Here is an 18,340-nt window from a genome sequence, read left to right on the forward strand (position 1 = left end):
ATTAATTCCCCCCTCATTCTTTTCTTCTTCAGACTAAACAAGCCTAGTTCCCTCAGCCTCATCTCATAAGTCATGTGCTCCAGCCCCCTAATCATTTTTTTGCCCTCCCTTGGACTCTCTCCAACTTGTCCACATCCTTTCTGTAGTGGGGGGCCCAAAATTGGACACAGTACTTCAAATGAGGTCCCACCAGTACCAAATAGAGGTCAATAATCACTTCCCTTGATCGGCTGGCAAATGCTTCTACTAATGCAGCCCAATATGCCATTAGCATTAAGGGCACCCTGTTAACTCATATCCAGCTTCCTCACATCTCCTGATCTATGCATATGAGATTGGCTTTTCAAAAAAAACATCAGATTTAATTTATTATTTAATTGCTTTGTTTCTTTTTATTTGCCTTCTGATTTCAATCAGGTCACATTTTCAAGATTTTCTCTACAACCATGAGTACTAAACACATTATTAATTACTATTATTATTATTATTTCAATAATGAAAGCTGAGATTCTCACCTACTCACAGGCCCCAAAGATGTGGGTCTTTAATAAATTCACCAAATATCACAGGACTTGGAATAAAGTCATGAGGGTTGGCAACACTGTGCCCCCTTTTCATTAAAATTCCTCTTGAAGGGACACTTCGTCTGTAAAGCCTACAAGGAGTCATCTGATTAAGTCATTTGTTTACTTATTTCATTTCCTTATTTTATGAGTGAATAACTCATTTATGTAGAGGAAAAGAGCGAAACACAGGAAAAGCAGCATGTAAGGACACAGGAATTGTAGTCAGGGATCGCTGTGTAGAGGAAATGAGAAGAGGCAGATGGTGCTGAGTGTATGGCTTGAGGGGAATTTAGGGAGAGGTTGTTATAATAAAAAGCTTCCCAGAAGGGGACACTACAGTATATTTATCTATAGGAACTTAAAGATATCCAGTTTCAGGAAGTGGTTGTTGAGTATGCAGTCTATGCATCTGCTTTTAAGACGGACAATTCTGTTTTTCCTAAGGTTTGTCCCTGTCCAGTACTGAGACAAAACTGGATGTGGTTTGGCCAGTCTCACAAACTGGGGACGACATTTTGAAAAGCATGGCACTCTGCCCCTGCCGGCATGACCATGTGAGCACAAGGCCTTGCATGCACAGTGCGTGCAAGGTCAGGCCTGCGGTACGCTCTTCAAAATGGTGTCATCTGTGCACTGTGTGTGCGAGGTCATGCCAGTGGGGGTGGGGCCATGCCATTGGGGGGGGGCCCATGAAGTTCTTGGAGGTACCAAAACGTCTGGTATTCTGGGCATGCATGAATGGCCACCCTGTTCTTGGGAGAGAACAGTATGTGTAGAGGAAGGAAAAAAGCCTGAATGTTGCATTGTACTGACTCCATCTTATGGTCTTTGCAAACAGAAAAAAAGAGATTTTAATGCAATTTAGTGGAATAGTTTATTGAGAGTGGGAGAACTCCTTCTGGGCATGTCGTAAACGTGACTGTTTCACATTCATTGTTTCACATTCCTAAAGAATTTCTAATAGACACCATGCATACATCAATGTATATATATTATTGCAATTGCACGTACAATCATGGTAAAGGTTCCCATGCACCAGTAATGCACATGCCTTATTCTATGCATAATTCCATAAATACAGCTGAAAATACCTGGAGTATATTATCCAGTGGATGTTTGATTATGAAGAATGTAATGAAAAGACAAGATGATGGGATATGATCTTGTGTTTCAATGGAGCTATGGCAATTTATACCAGCTGAAGATCTGGCCCAACACTGGAACGAAAAAGAGGCTCCAAAATATGTATAAATAATTTATTTATTAAATGAACAAGACATATTTAGTACTCATGGAAAAGGCAATATTGATAACAATGGAAAACAAAACATATTTGTTATTTAGCCAAAGAGTTCAAACTTCCAACACCTTCCTGCCAGCTTGGGCCTCGCCTCTGAAATAAAAGAGTCCCATGTCGGAGTGAAGGGGGAATTCAATGTCTGTGATACATGCACTCTTTGACCTCACTACTAAGACTGCCATGAAGGGGGCTTGTTAATGCCAATTGTGATGATGGTTTTGCTTGTAAAATACTGCATCCAATTTTGGTGTTGAAGGGATGTTGATAATTTGGGGAGGGTTCAGAGATGGGCTAGCAGAATGACTCAATGTTTGGAAAACATGCCTTAAATAAGAGGCAAAAGGAACTTTGTCAATTTAGCTTATCCAAGGGAAGGTTAAAATGTGACTTGATTGTGGTATACAGGTACTTACATAGGAAGATGGATGACTTCTGATACTAGAGGGCTCTTTAGTCTAGTAGACAAAGGCATAACAAGACCCAATTATTGGAAATTGAAACTAAACAAATTCAAACTAGAAATAGGGTACACATTTTTAACAGAGAGGGCAATTAATCATTGGAACAACTTACTGAGGGATGTAATATATTCTCCAATTCTTGGAACCTTTAAATCAAGTTTAGATGTTTTTTTAAAAGATACTCTGTAGCGCAACTAAAAGTTATTTGGCTTGATGCAGGAATTATGGTGTGAAATTTTCTGGCCTTTGTTATTCTGGAGATAATCACATTGGTTCCTTCTGAATTTACAATTAGAGCTGGTTAGGAAATGTCTGGTCCTCTCCTCCTCCCCTTCCCCCCATTAAATATTGTGACAAAAAGAAAAAGTTTTGGTCTCATTTAAATTTTTTATGACATTTTTTAGATTTATGTCAAGAAACTAAAACCTCCCATAATGCAGGAAAAAATGGTCAGTGATGCAAAAATAATCAGTTTTACTTGAAATTTTTGCCTAATATTCTTTTACTTTTCAGTTGCAGAAAACTTAAAATAAATATTTTTTTTTAAATAATTTTTTTAGATTTTTAATTTTCCAATGACAACCGCAAAAGTTAATTTAAAAAAACCCCGACATCTCCCATGGAAATTTCCAGTTCAATGAAATACTCATTTTCTCTGAAGAATGGAAAAAATTCCAACTAGCTCTACTTAAAATCTAAGATTTGGCTGGTAATTTTCATTTACTTTGTTTATTCCTAGACTTTCCTGATCTTTGTATTGAAGCAATAAGTACAGTGCAAACTCCACTGTCACTTTCCATTATTTACTAGCCTTTCAAGAGTCCTTTAACAGTTACATTAACAGAGAAAATATTTTTCTCTAAATTGCCCTCTTCAAAGCATCCTTCACCTCCTTGTTCCTCAAGCTGTAGATAAAGGGGTTCAGCATGGGGATGACAAAGGTATAAAACACAGACACTATTTTATTCTGATCCTGTGAGAAGTTTGAACTGGGCTGTAAATAGATAAACAGGCCAGTCCCATAGAAGAGGGTGACGGCTATCAAATGGGAGGCGCAGGTAGAGAAGGCTTTGGGCCTGCCCTCAGCAGAGCAGATTTTCAGGATAGTGGAAAAGATGTAAGTGTAAGAGCTCAGGATTATCAGGAGGGAACCAAGCAGGGTTACACCAACGCAAATGAAAACGAACATTTCACTCATGTGGGTGTCAGAACAGGAGAGCTTGAGGAGTGGAGGGATCTCACAGAAGAAATGGTCGATGACATTGGATTGACAGAATGATAAACTACTTATGAAAGAGGTGTGTATCACTGAGTTCAGAAAGCCTGCAGCATATGCCCCAGCTGCCACCTTGAGACAGAGTCTCTGGGACATGATGGTTGTATAGAGCAGCAGATTACAGATGGCTACATAATGATCATATGCCATTAACCCAAAAATGATGAACTCAGCACTTGTCAAAGCAATAAAGAGATACATCTGCACAAAGCACCCAGCAAAGGAGATGGATTTCTTCTCCGATAGGAAGTTTTCCAAGGCATTGGGGGCAATATTAGAGGAATAGTAGAAATCTATTAAGGACAAGTTGCTGAGGAAGAAGTACATGGGGGTGTGGAGTTGGGGATCAACCGTGATTAACACGATCATCCCAAGGTTTCCCACAATGGTGATAAAATAGATTATGAGGAACACCACGAAGAAGGACACCTGCAGCTCTGGAGAATCTGTGAATCCCATGAGGTTGAACTCAGATATCACAGTGAGATTTTCCCACAACATTAAATATATTTTGCAGGGCTTGTGCTCCGAATGGATTCTTATGGACGTCACTAAACGATGGAAGGAGATAGTGAAAGCATCCAAGTGCCAGCCATATGGTGGATGAGTTTTAGGATATGTCTAAACAGCCTGCAGCAGAAGCCTCCCAGCATGGGCTAGTAGAGATTACACTAAAAACAGCTGTGGAGACAGCACCTTGAAGTTGCAGATAGGGCTGGAGGTTGGGCTCTGAAGCCTAGGGAAATGGAGTGGGCTTCAGTGATCAAGTTGCCACATCAGCTGTCTACACAGATATTTTTAGAGTGCTATCATGAGCCCTATTAGCCCAAGTCTGTCAAACCAGGCTAGAAGGCTTGCTGTCCTGGGCTCTGTAGACATATGCTAAATGACCACAGAATTGTGCTAGAGAAGTGTACAAGCCATTTGAAAGTCTGGTCTATCTGAGCCTGCACCTCCAATCTAAAAAAAATCCAAACATAACTTCATTTATTATGATTTCAGCTTCATAAACATAAACATATCTAGAGTCATCCAACATAAACCTTGCTTTTGGAGGGGCTCTTCCATTATTCACACTATTTCCTGAATAGCCTCCATCTCATCCCGACTGAAGGAGGATCTGACATAAGTGGGCATGCCTGCTTTGGGAAATATCTAAACATTAGAATACAGGATTAACCTATAGTCTTCCCTCTTTTACAGATGGGGAAATGAGAGAGAGAAATCAATTGACTTGCCTGAGGTCATACAGGGCGTCTATAGCAGAGCTGGGAATCAATGCTCCATCTCTTGAGTCTTGGGCCTAGTAGAAAGGCTATGGATTGGGGAGGAGGAAATGTGGGTCCTATTTCCAGGTCTACCACTGGCTTGCTGGGTATTCACTTCCTCTACCTTGAGTAGGAGATCTATGACTGTCATTAGACCTCAAGTACCCTGCTTTCATCCACCTCCCCCATTGTTCTCTATGCACTTGTATATGTATATGATGATCCTATGTTTCTCATTTCTACCTCTGCATCTGACGAAGTGAGCTGAGTCTCACGAAAGCTTATGCCTGCTAAAATTAAATTTGTTAGTCTTTAAAGTGCCACAGAACTCTCGTTGTTTTTGCTGTATACAGACTAACACAGCTACCCCTCTGGAACTCTAAATATTGTTGAGATTTTTAATGTAAAGGAGCATCTATCACACATTCCCGCTTGCCTGGGTGGCAAGATAAACTGGACTGCCCAAGAGGACTGACTATGGTAAGACTGTTCTAGTACTTTGGGAATTCACACTTGTTACTTGGTTAGTGAAGGCTCATTGTAGAACACACAACTAATTTAGGGTACATGCCCTGCTTCTTAACAGTCTGCCCTGAGATTGACATTCATGGGCATGAGCCGCTCCAGACAGCACGAGAATGTGCACAGTCACATTCAGTCCTTCACCAGCAACAGGATTCTGTTTAAATGGTAATAAGTGTACTGCAGGTAGCACAGCAGGGTTCTGGGCCATGACTGGGACTTCTAGGCACTACAACAATAATAATAACAATAACAATACTTAGAAATAATGCCTTCATTATTTTGTAATCAGTTTTCCTTTTTCTTCCTTCTTTGGATTTATGTTTTGTTTCACAGGCTACGTGCTCTATTATCTCTGTTATTTGGAGCCGGGAATGGAAATTTGGCAGAGGACAGTCCTAAATTCAGAGAGGTGTCTGTGGCTAATACCAGGAAAATCCAGCCCAGTTTGTCCATGTTATAAATCTCTGACAATCACGGTGAGTGGAAGAGTTTGCTAGAGGTTTGCTGCTATAGGCGCTGAACTTTCTGTCTGTAACTGAGCCAGCTCCACAGCGTGTCCCATGTACTCACTGCCCTGCATACATTCACAGTCTTCACAAAGCCTGGCACTAGAGCAGCAGCTGCCCCTTTGGCCTAGAGGAAGTTGTGTTTGGTTGGGAGACAGGAGGCGTCCATGAGCTTTCGTCTGTGCTCTTCAACTCACTACTGTTAGTAATTCTAAGCATGTCCCAATCCTTGCTATTGAGTAACTCTAATGCGTCTAACCTAGGGAAGAAGTAAACACCTTACCTCCCTTGCTTATGGATGGGGTAACTGAGAAGTGATCCAATGGCACTTCAGGCAGATCTGTCAATAGAATTTACATACTTACCCACCACCCTGCTGCTTTTCAGAATGAATATGCCATAACTATGTGCTTGGCTGTCTGCTATCTGTTCTGGCAGCATTCTTCTTGGACCATACGCTTGGAGGGTACATGCTGCAAAAACTAGACTTTAGAGCAGTGGTCTCCAAATTGTGGGCCATGGCCTGCCTCGGAGGAATGTTTGGGGGGGTGCAGTGGTGCCCAAGGCAATCCTGATGGGGGCAGGGAGGGAGCACCACCCAGCCCCACTCTGTCCCCAGCTCCACTCCAGCCTCAGCCCACAGCTCCTGGCCAGAGCCCCAGCCACAGCCCTGCCCCTCGCCACGGCCTCAGCTGCAGCTCCACTCAGCCCTGGCACCACGGCCTCAGCTGCAGCTCCAGCACCGGTTCCCAGCCTGGCTCCTGGCCATGTCTCCCATCCCGTGACAGTGGCTCCCTGCTCCTGATTGTGGCTCTGACTCCAGCCCCAGCTTCAGCCCCCAGATCCAGGCCCCACTCTGCTCCTTGCCACAGCCGTGGCCCTGCTCCCAGCCGTGGCTCCATCTGCAGCTTCCGGCCCGGCTCCAGCCCTGGCTCATGGCCTGGCTCCAGCCCCAGCTCTGGGGGGTGTGGGGTGGGAGGTATGTGACATGGACTGGGTAAAGCGGGGGCATGACCGAAAAAGTTTGGTGCTCTATAGTCTCCATTCTAGCCCTTAGGATCAGCCCAGTGCAGGGCATGAATTCTCCCTGCTGAAGCCAGTCATGGACTGGTTTGCAGATTCCCATTCACAGCTTAGTTCTTTTCTCTGGCTTATTGAAACACATCTGCATAGCCCCCAGTTCTCTGCAAGCCATTCCCAAGTAGCTGCCTGCTACAGCGACCACTTGCCAGCACCAGACTGTTTCCCAGCCCAGCTCTCAGGTCTCCTGCCTGCTGCCTGGCCTATGATCCATCCCCAGCTCCCAGCCTGCTGCCTCCAGCTTGCTGCTCCTGCTTTCTCCTGAGCCCTCTTTAGCCTGGTCCTTACTGACTTCAGATTATATTTCCCGCTCCAGTTCTGGAGACATTGTGGATCTCTCTGCTGCATGGATATTAAACTGGGAGGTATTCATGTCCAGCAGTGAGCCAGCAGGTTTACATCATTTACTCAGCTGCAGTTACTGGCAGTCACATCTCTATTAGGCACTAGTGGTGGATAAAGAACTACACTTTACCCACATGGGTTACATTTGCAGCAATGGAAGCTTTGGTTTGCTTGCTTTTTGTCTGGCTTGAGTGCAGAGTCATTTGTGTATATATATATTTTTCACAAAATATTTGTTTAAAATCATAGTGCGTGCTTACCCAGAAACATCCCTTGGCACAGAAATTCTGTGAAATGATACCAAGAAATGTCCTTTTTCTGAAAAGATACACCAGAAAGAAATCAGATTTATTTTTTTTAATTGGTATTTAACATTTTATGTCTTGGGGTTGATTAAGAACCAGGTTGGTACAAACATATTATAAATAACAAATGACAATCCTTGCCCCAAATAGTTTGCAGTATTAAAAAAAAAAAAAGAAATGTTAGAGGTGGATGAGGAAAACAAAGAGGCCTGGGTGGGGCAAGGGAAATGAACAATCAATATAACAGTGTAATTTATTTTTAGATAAATCTGCCTCTACTCGTGAAAGCTACTGGATGATCAGTCGTGAAGATTTAAGTCCCTTTTTAACTACTGCCAAGTACAAAATGGTCAACAGAACCAGCTTCTCCTCACACAGCCCTGGCCTACCTATTTCATGACCTAGAGGGACTTATGGGTGAGTTCAGACGCCAGGCCCATTCAATCAGGTGTAGCAACCAGGGATTGCTCCTAGTGTAAGTTGGCACAATGGGAAATTCCCTCAGTTGGTGTACATCAGAGCAGCAGCATTGATGCCAATGAAGCTTGGCCAGTTTGTGCCACTATTATCTGTTGTTTCATGGACCTCATTTCATAGGGCACCAATATAGGTTTCTGATTAGAATGGCATTGGGCCACTACAGGTGAAACTTACACCTGTGTATGGGACCAGCACAGGGGTGAAATTCAGCCTAACTACATGGCATAAATGGAACAGGCGACCTACTGCAAAGACCCTATGTGTCCTCCACATGTTGCTTCGTCACTGGAGCCCAGGTACATTTCTCTTTCTTCCAAGACTAAACAAGATGTCTCTTGAACCCTCTGCATCAGTCTCAAAATGTATCCCAGTTTTCCCAATTCCCCAACATCTACTCTTTCCACCAGTAGTAGATCACCTTCCTAGTTTCTGAATCCCTCAGCAGGGTAAATGGTTATTATGTAGCAACCTCATCCATCTCTTTCATACCCTGGAAACGATGTTAGAACAAAGACTCCTCTAGGTTGGGGTGAGAATTTGGGGTAGCTCTTGTTTTACCCTTCACCAACAGCCTTCCTTAGTCTCTGCAAAGTCAGACATCAGGTACATTTTAAAATACACTTTCAGATCCTTCTTCCCTGGAAAGAAACACTTCAATCTTATTTTTTAAGAGGCCCAATGATTTACTATCCATTAACTGGATTCTGCAATTTTTACCAAGCCCTGACAAATTCATGTGTTGCAGAATCAAAGCCTAGACTTTCCTCCCTGTGGTGTATTGAAAACTGTTTAAAAATTGCAAGCTATCACTTTACATCTGAAGAGGAGTTCATAACCCTGCTTTCAGGCTATGGGGCTTTGGAGGGAAGCATGCAATCTGGCCCTAGCAGCAGTCAGTCGACAGCCAACCACCTAGAGTAAAATGGGGTGAGTTGTGATTCTCTGTTTTAGGAGCAGCCTGCTTCATCTCTCACTGTTTTTGAGTTCTTGTGTGTTATCATTCTGAATTCTTAGAAATAAAATACTGCTAAGTTGCCACTTTCCATCAAGAGGATTTATGTTTTTATTTAACTTCTTTGTGATGAACATAACATTCCTCAACTTTGCCCTATATTACTGTAAACATCCCAGAACCCTGAGTTCTGAGATCATCATTCTTCCTGAGCAACCTTTCTTTTCCTCTTCCTAAAGCAGTTACTTTTATAGCCCATCCCTGGAAGATTTGTGTGAGGTTGAGTTGTTGTTGTTAACTCTTCATTTCCAGGGACTGGACAGGGTCTAGGCTGTGTAACAATTATAGAGTAGATATCATTTTACCTGTGAAGAAAGAAATCTGCCTTTTGCTTTCCTCAGGGCATCCTTCACCTCCTTGTTCCTCAGGCTGTAGATCAGGGGGTTCAGCATGGGGACCGTAACTGTGTAAAACACTGAGACCACTTTGTCATAGTCCAGTGAGTAGCTGGACCTGGGCCGTAGATACATGAAGAGTGAACTGCCATAGAATAAGGCAACAGAAGCCAGGTGAGAGGCACAGGTAGAGAAAGCTTTGCACCTGCCCTCAGTGGAACGGATCCTCAGAATGGTGGCCAGGATGGACAGGTAGGATGCTAGGATGATAACTGTGGTGCTTATCAAGTTGAATCCAACCACAGTGCAAAGCACCATCTCATTGATATAAGTGTTGGAGCAGGAGAGCTCTAGAAGTGGAGGCCCATCACAGAAGAAGTGATTAATCTTGTTGGAGTGGCAGAAGGGGAGCCGAAATATGGAAATGGTGTGTATGGCTGAGCTGATCACACCACCTAAGTAAGCACCAGCCAACAGCCCAACACAGAACCTCTGGGACATGGCAACCATGTAAAGCAGAGGGTCACAGACTGCCACGTAACGGTCATAGGCCATGGCAGCCAGTAGGTAGCACTCAGTGGTGGCGAAGGTTGCAAAGGAAAAGAGCTGAGCAGCGCACCCACTGAAGGAAATGGCTTTGCTCTTTGCTACAAAGTTCACCAGTGTTTGGGGAGAGATGGTGGAGGAGTAGCACAAATCCAGGAGAGACAAGTGGCTGAGGAAGAAGTACATGGGAGTGTGAAGTCGGCAGTCAAACTTGATTAACATGATCATTCCAAAATTCCCCAACAGTGTGATCATGTAGGTGACCAAGAACACTGCACACCATAAAACGTGCAGCGCCTGTTGGTTGGTGAAGCCCAGGAGAATGAACTCAGATGGTGAAGTATAATTTTCATTGGCCATTCTTCCCAGGTGGGACTGCAACGGATATGGTTGTCTTTCCCCTATTGCACGGAAGCTCCAAAGCTCGAAGAAGGGAATGGCATAGGCATAGCTCGTGCTCTCTCTAAATGGCCAAGTAACAATAATGCATCTTTATCAGTAAAATCATTTACTTATAGCCGGAGAGGAAATCCTTCTAAAAAAGAGAACTTAAGCCCATATTTTCTTTGACAAATCTCTTGTATTCAGCCTTGGGTAAACATGCAGATAAAAATGTGCAGCAAGTGCATAATAACCACAGTAAATTGTTCTGATATGGTATTCTTCACCAAGAGCTCTTCAAGCTGTGTACAAAGGAGAGCAGGATCATGATCACCACTTTACAGATGGGGAAACTGAGGCAGACATCAACGAAATGACTTGCTGAAGGTTACCCAGCACATGGATTGTTAGAGCCAGTGGACGTTTATCATCTTTTGAAATTTCAAGGAGATTTGTCTATAGCATATCAGATTTAAGTAAAAAAATAAAAGAAGGGGGGTCATATTTTCACACATCCCCACCCCTGTGTTTGTACCAGCTCTAATAGTGATATTTGCACAAGATTGAAAAGCTTTAGAGGTTCTGCTAAAAGACATGTCTGAATTCCAGGGCTTTCTCCCAATCTGATCTCAAAACTTTTTTATACAGAAATCTAGGAGCTTCACAATAACAGAATTTGGGAATTTTTAGGGAGCTTCCTTCCCACTTTCTGGCCAGATCAGGGAAACTCTTTTTGTCTATTAATATTTGGGGACCACCTGTTCTGGTGCTCTCTGGGGATAGGATAATCAAAAAACACAAACAAAGTGTACCCCTAACTTTGAAACCTTAGATTTTCAGTGGATAAGTTCTGGGGTGGAGGTTCTTGTTTTGTCTGAACTGGCTAACACTAGTTAAATCAAGACTGGATCTCTCTTTCTAAAAAAAGATGCTCTAAACTCCACCAAAAGTTTCTGGCTGAATGGAGGAATCACTGATGAGGGTCTCTGCCCTGTGCTATGCAAGAGGTCAAACTAGATGATCATAATGAGCCCTTCTGGCCATAAAACCTAGCTCCTGGTTATCCCTTTAACAGTATGTTTAATGTTGCAAATTTAGGTTTCAGGGCAGTTCGAAGCTACAGTGACAGGAGTGCTCAGAGAATAGAACCACTGCAAGGAAATTCTGCAAAAGGTTGGTAGTAGAGTGGGCTCCGGTAAATAGGACTTGGAAACATTGCACGTTGGAGTAAGTGGAGTGAGGATAAGCTCAGGACAAAATAAATGGTAGCAGCCAGATGTCAGTGCTGAAGTCCCTTTGATGGGTTAAATCAAAATTAATAATTTAAGAGCCTCTGGTCAGTGTTGTGTTTGTAGAACATCTATCACCTTTGCTGGCCTCCAGAAATCCCATTTGTTTTTCAGCAAGATAGCAGCAAAGCTCAGGAACAGCAGCAAAGCTCAGGAACAGCAGCAAGCTCATCTCTGAAAAAGAACAGAAGAAATATTAATCCTTCTGGGCTACATTTTGCCACCCTTTCCACACTGGGCGGAATCCTTTCTGCATTGACATGCATTTGCAATGGCAAACCCCCCATAGACTTCAATCAGCCAGGATTCCACTTTGGCCAGTACCGTGCTCAGGCCCCAGTTCAAGACAGAGTTCCTATGCAGGGCGAAGCTTAAACACCCACTTAACTTTCGGCACATCCTTAATGGCACATGTGCACATGCTTCGATGAGAAACACGAGCTTTAGTGCTTTCCTGAAGATGCATGTGCCTCAATACAGGCTGTTTCACGTTCCTGAACTGGGGCCTCAGTGAGTAGTTCCACTGAAACAGTGGGGTGACTTGAGAGGTTAGGTTCTCTTCACTGTGAAGAAGTGTGGTTAGGTCTCTCCTGATAGGACTAGCCTTGGAGAAAGGCAGTACCTTCTATGAGTAAAGGTAGCAGAATCTGGTCAACAGATTTACTTACAGAAGATGTAACATGGGGCTCCAAGACTAAGAGCCCAGTGAGAAATGAGATTGTCTAGTTAAAAAGCAAGCACTGTGGCAGAGAAAGCTCCTCACACCCCATCCTGCCCATGGCCAGAGAGGACGTCCATTACCCTGAGCTGTGTAATCTTAGGCATCGTTGTTGAATGGAGCTTTGTGGGAACAGTTTGAAAAGTTCAACGTTGCAACAAAAAAAAAAAAAAAAAAGGGAAAAGGAAAAACTTCTTGTGGATTTTCCTTTTTTCCATTTTTTCAACAGCTATACTATGTAGTGCTTCTCTATGTGGCAGTGCAGTGTGGGCTACAGAATGTGTGAATTGTAAAGTGCTCTGCACAGACTCTGCTGGTGTGAACTAAAAGGTACCTACCTCATGTTACCGTAGTCCGGTTTGAAATGGGACTGCTGCAGTGTAAACTAGGTACTTTTTTGTTTGCACCAGCACACAGGGCAGTTTTGTTTTCAGATCACTCAGGCATTCAATCCCCACATATGCTGTACATATACAAACCAATGTGTATCTTTTCCTCTTCTGGTTTATTAACCATTATTCCTGTCTCAGAATCACTGCTCCTTAATTATAGTGTTTCTCCTTGTCTTTATTTATCTTTGATTTCCACTTTGTAGACAGGTGTCTAGCATCAGCCTTCAATATCTCCAATGACTCTGATTTCCCCACTACCCTAAATGGATTGTCTCATTATCCAAACAGTTCCTAATGGGAGGAAATATTTCCTGATACTGAACCAGGATTTTGCCAGCTACAGATTAGATTTGTCACACCATAGAGTTTTACTATGGACTGTAGAAATTGCTTTTACAGTATTATTCCTATATAATGCTTCAAACAAAACAACTGCAGTAAGGGAACACTGAAGGACAGATTGTAATCTCTTTATCCACTTTATTCCATAAATCATCCTATTTAGAGCTGGTGAGAAATTTTTGGATGCATTTTTTCCTGCAAAAAATGCTGATTTGTTGAAAATGAAACTGTTCTCTGAACAGAGTTGGATTTCGTGAAAAATCCACGTGAAAATTGTTTGTGGACCTTTTTGAGTAGAAATGATTTTTTGTTTTGTTTGGGTTTTTTACCAAATTTACACTAAAAAAGTTTGAAATTGAAATGAAACATTTTGAAATTGTCTAAACAATAAGTTTTTGTTGACCCAAATTGCAATTGTTTTTTAATTTTCTCTTTATGAAAATTTTTGACATTTCAACTTTTCATCTCAGTTCAGGATAGGAAAAAATTCAAAATGTCAAAAATTCTTGTGGGATGGGAAGTCCATTTCCCACTCAGTCCTAGTCCTGTATACATTAGTATGACTACTCATGTTTAAGGTTCTATGAAACATGAGTTTATGGTATGACATTTAGGCCTAAGATTGCACAGTTAAGCTCTTTAAAGTGAAAATGGATCAAAGTTAAGGTTGCACATGTAACCTTAACTCTCTCTCTGCTTGTTTGTAAACATTAAATAGTCTTTAAAAACATAATTGTTTATGGCCCAAATAATTCTTAGATATTAGATATTTCTCAAATGAAAATTTGGTTTATTTCAATAAAGAGACATAAAAATGTAGGTGTGTTTCCAGGTATAAAGTATTTGATTTTATTAAGTAGCAGTATTGTACTTACCTTAAGCTGTAGTAATAAAACATAAATGACATTAATTTAGTCATTGAAACAGTTTGTGTTGTAATCCAGCTCACTCTCACTATTCTCTAAAATACAAATTCACTCCCTCAATAGGTGCTGGTGGGTGCTCATTTTTTTGTTTATAAATCAAGCCTTATATAAACACACAGTCCCTGCCCTGAAGAGTTTACAAGCTAGTCTGAAAAAAATATGCAATATGTCAATGAACTAAACTAGAGGAGGGAACAGCTTTTTGTGACACTCCACCACAGTATGTTGTTTAAATACAGTGTACTGTGTAGTTCTTGTATAAGTGACCATCACAGACTCTGTCTGGCTTATGCAAAGTGTTACACTGCACTACAGCACTCTGTCTCAGCCTATGGAAGATTGTGAAAAATGCTGTCCTAGTTGACAGCAGATGGTCCTTTGAGTGAATCAGTCCATCAAATGTTGGACCCAGGACTGACTTGGGAAAGCTCTGACTTTCACATTTGGTGCCATTATCTAGTTTTATTATTGTAATCAAAGTAAATAACTTGTGATTTTTACAGGGAAGCTTTTACCTTAATCTACTTATCAGGAGACCTGGGTCATATTTCCAACTCTGACACTGGCCTGTTGGGTGGTCTTGGGCAAATCACTGCCCCTCACCATGCCTCGGCTTCCCCAGCTATAAACTGTGGTTAGAGATACTGACCCCCTTTGTAAAGCATTTTGAGATTTTCATATTGATATGAAGTGCTATATGAGAGCTAGGTATTAATATAATGTAATTATGGATGGAACGGCAATGAATACACCCAAAGGACAGCATAGATTTTAAAGCCAGAAGCGACCATCAAGATCATCTAGTCTGACTTCCTGCACATCACAGGCCACAGAACCTCGTCCATCCATTCTTGTAACAGGTCCATAACTTCTTGAGATACTGAAGTCCTCAAATCCTGATGGAAAGACTTCAAGTTTCAGAGAATCCACTATTTACTGCATGTGAAACTTAAACTTAACATTTCCTGACCTGTGAGAACTTAATCAGGTAGCCTCAATGTTCTCTTGGTGGAATTTATTAGGTTCTCTTGAAAAATACAGAAGAAAGAAATACCATAGTGTATTGCTATTTACCTTGATACCACTGGAACCCCCTGTCCAGTTGTTTTCAGAGCTTGAAACTTCACTTTCCACATCTAACATTCAAAAGTACTTGGGTTACCATATTTGTACATTAATCAATGAAGTCAAAGTGGATTCTTACCATGATGCTATACATCAGACCAACTCAAGTACCATCTGATTGAGGCCCATGCACCACAATGTGAGAACTGCTGATCTCTTCCATGTGTCTTAAGAGGTCTGCAGAAGGTAGCCCATGTCATGCAAACCTTGGATGTTGTGCATCTTTAACTTTACAAGCAGTGCAGTAAATGAGGCAGAACTTATCACTGCACATGCTTATTAATGTTGTCATTGTTTAGCTATTATTATGATTACTTTATTTATTACAGATACAGAGGTAGTTCCTAGGAACCACAGTCATGGAGCAACAACACTTTGCTCTTATACAACACTTTTCATCAGTAGTTCTCAAAGCCCTCTACAAAGTAGGTATCATTATTTTAATTTACAAATGGGGAAACTGAGGCACAGAGGAGGGAAATGACTTGTCCTGGGCCATCTAGCAGAGCCTAGCATAGGACCCAGGACTCCTATGTCCCAGTCCAGTACATTATCTAATAAATGGTATATTCTTTCATTTTTAAAATGATAGGAATTCTGGTTAGGGATAAATTAAAACAAAAATGTACCTTGCTGTCTTAAATCATGTCTCTTTCCATGTTGCCAGACCTACAAGAGCGGTTCAGGTTCTGCTTCAGATATACACATATTTAAGTGTCTAGCAGGTATTTATTCTTTTTTCCTGGCTCACTCCTGGGAATAATATTGCTTCACTTCTGACTCCTGGGTTCGTTCTAAACTGTTTGATCTTGTGTCTTTTGGGAAAATCTCTCGGAGACTTCTTGGAGTTAATTTACCAGACAGGTGACTTAGAGATATTTTCTAGGTTTCGACACACACTGTGAAAAGTATTAGAAATGGGAAAGACCTACAGTAACAGGTTATCTAGTACAGGTGGTTCCATACAGAACATTCCCCAGGGCATGGTCTAGTCTAGATAATGCTACACATAATATTCTATAGAAGGCTTTGTTTGGCCTATACATACCAATAAAATACAGCTTTTTGTAAAAGCATTGACTACTTTTAAGGCCAGAGTGTCGCAGACAATTTCCTGGTGCAAGTGCTGGAGCAACCAACTAGGGGCCGTGCTTCTCTTGACCTGCTGCTCACAAACAGGGAAGATTTGGTAGGGGAAGTAGAAGTGGGTGGCAACCTAGGCAGCAGTGACCATGAGATGGTCAAGTTCAGAATCCTGACAAAAGGAAGAAAGGAGAACAGCAGGATACGGACCATAGAATCATAGAATCATAGAATATTAGAGTTGGAAGGGACCTCAGGAGGTCATCTAGTCCAACCCCCTGCTCAAAGCAGGACTAACCTCAGCTATATCATCCCAACCAGGGCTTTGTCAAGCCTCACCTTAAAAACCTCTAAGGATGGAGATTCCACCACCTCCCTAGGTAACCCATTCCAATGCTTCACCACCCTCCTAGTAAAAAACCTTTTCCTAATGTCCAACTTAGACCTCCCGCCCTGCAACTTGAGACCGTTGCTCCTTGTTCGGTCATCTGCCACCACCGAGAACAGCCTAGCCCCATCCTCCCTGGAACCCCCTTTCAGGTAGTTAAAGGCCGCTATCAAATCCCCCCTCACTCTTCTCTTTTGCAGACTAAACAAGCCCAGTTCCCTCAGCCTCTCCTCATAAGTCCTGTGCTCCAGCCCCTAATCATTTTGGTTGCCCTCCGCTGCACTCTCTCCAACTTGTCCACATCCTTTTTGTAGTGGGGGGCCCAAAACTGGACACAATATTCTAAATGCGGCCTCACCAATGCCGAATAGAGGGGAATAATCACTTCCCGTGACCTGCTGGCAATGCCCCTCCTAATGCAGCCCAATATGCCATTAGCCTTCTTGACAACCAGGGCACACTGCTGACTCATATCCAGCTTTTTATCCACCGTTACCCCCAGGTCCTTTTCTGCAGAGCTGCTGCCCAGCTCGTCGGTCCCCAGTCTATAGCTGTGCATGGGATTCTTCCTTCCTAAGTGGAGGACTCTGCACTTGTCCTTGTTGAACCTCATTAGATTTCTTTTGGCCCAATCCTCCAGTTTGTTTAGGTCACTCTGTATCCTATCCCTACCCTCCAGGGTATCTACCACTCCCCCCAGCTTAGTGTCGTCCGCAAACTTGCTGAGGGTGCAATCTACCCCATCCTCCAGATCATTAATAAAGATGTTGAACAAAACCGGCCCCAGGACCGACCCCTGGGGCACTCCGCTTGTGACCGGTTGCCAGCTAGACATGGAGCCATTGATCACTACTCGTTGAGCCCTATGCTCTAGCCAGTTCTCTATCCATTTTATAGTCCATTCATCCAACCCATACTTCTTTAACTTGCTGATAAGAATACTGTGTGAGACAGTATCAAAAGCTTTGCTAAAGTCAAGATATATCACATCCACCGCCTTCCCTACATCAACAGAGCCAGTCACCTCATCATAGAAAGCAATCAGGTTGGTCAGGCATGACTTTCCCTTGGTGAATCCATGTTGACTGTTCCTGATCACCTTCCTCTCCTCCAAGTGCCTTAAAATGGATTCCTTAAGGACCTGCTCCATGATTTTTCCAGGGATTGAGGTGAGGCTGACCGGTCTGTAGTTCCCTGGATCCTCTTTCCTCCCTTTTTTGAAGATGGGCACTATATTTGCTTTTTTCCAGTCGTCAGGGACCTCCCCCTGTTCCCACGAGCTTTCAAAGATAATAGCCAACGGCTCTGAAATCACCTCAGCCAACTCCCTCAGCACCCTCGGACTTCATGGACTTCAGAAAAGCGGACTTTGATTCCCTCAGGGAACTGATGGGCAGGATTCCCTGGGAGGCTAATATGAGGGGGAAAGGAATCCAAGAGAGCTGGCTGTATTTTAAACAGACCTTATTGAGGGCACAGGAGCAAACCATCCCAATGTGCTGAAAGAATAGCAAATATGGTAGGCATCCAGCTTGGCTGAACAAAGAAGTCTTTGGCGAACTTAAACTCAAAAAAGAAGCTTACTAGAAGTGGAAGCTTGGTCAGATGACTAGGTAGGATTATAAAAACACTGCTCGAACATGCAGGAATGAAATCAGGAAGGCCAAAGCACAATTGGAGTTGCAGCTAGC

At 42.6% G+C, this 18,340-nt stretch overlaps 2 protein-coding genes across 2 annotated transcripts; both read right to left on the reverse strand.

Moving 5' to 3' along the window:
• Positions 1-3,186: 3,186 nt before the first annotated feature.
• Positions 3,187-4,104, reverse strand: LOC137154875 (olfactory receptor 5F1-like). Its single transcript, XM_067550723.1, has one exon. The coding sequence runs from the start codon at positions 4,102-4,104 to the stop codon at positions 3,187-3,189; it is 918 nt and encodes a 305-aa protein (XP_067406824.1).
• Positions 4,105-9,420: 5,316 nt separating this feature from the next.
• LOC137154837 (olfactory receptor 5T7-like) lies at positions 9,421-10,365 on the reverse strand. Its single transcript, XM_067550687.1, has one exon. The coding sequence runs from the start codon at positions 10,363-10,365 to the stop codon at positions 9,421-9,423; it is 945 nt and encodes a 314-aa protein (XP_067406788.1).
• Between the last annotated feature and the right edge of the window lie 7,975 nt (positions 10,366-18,340).

This window comes from Emydura macquarii, unplaced genomic scaffold (assembly GCF_026122565.2).
Source record: "Emydura macquarii macquarii isolate MOO-44397 ecotype Brisbane River unplaced genomic scaffold, CSIRO-AGI_Emac_v2 contig_1305, whole genome shotgun sequence".
Lineage (NCBI taxonomy): Eukaryota > Metazoa > Chordata > Testudines > Chelidae > Emydura > Emydura macquarii.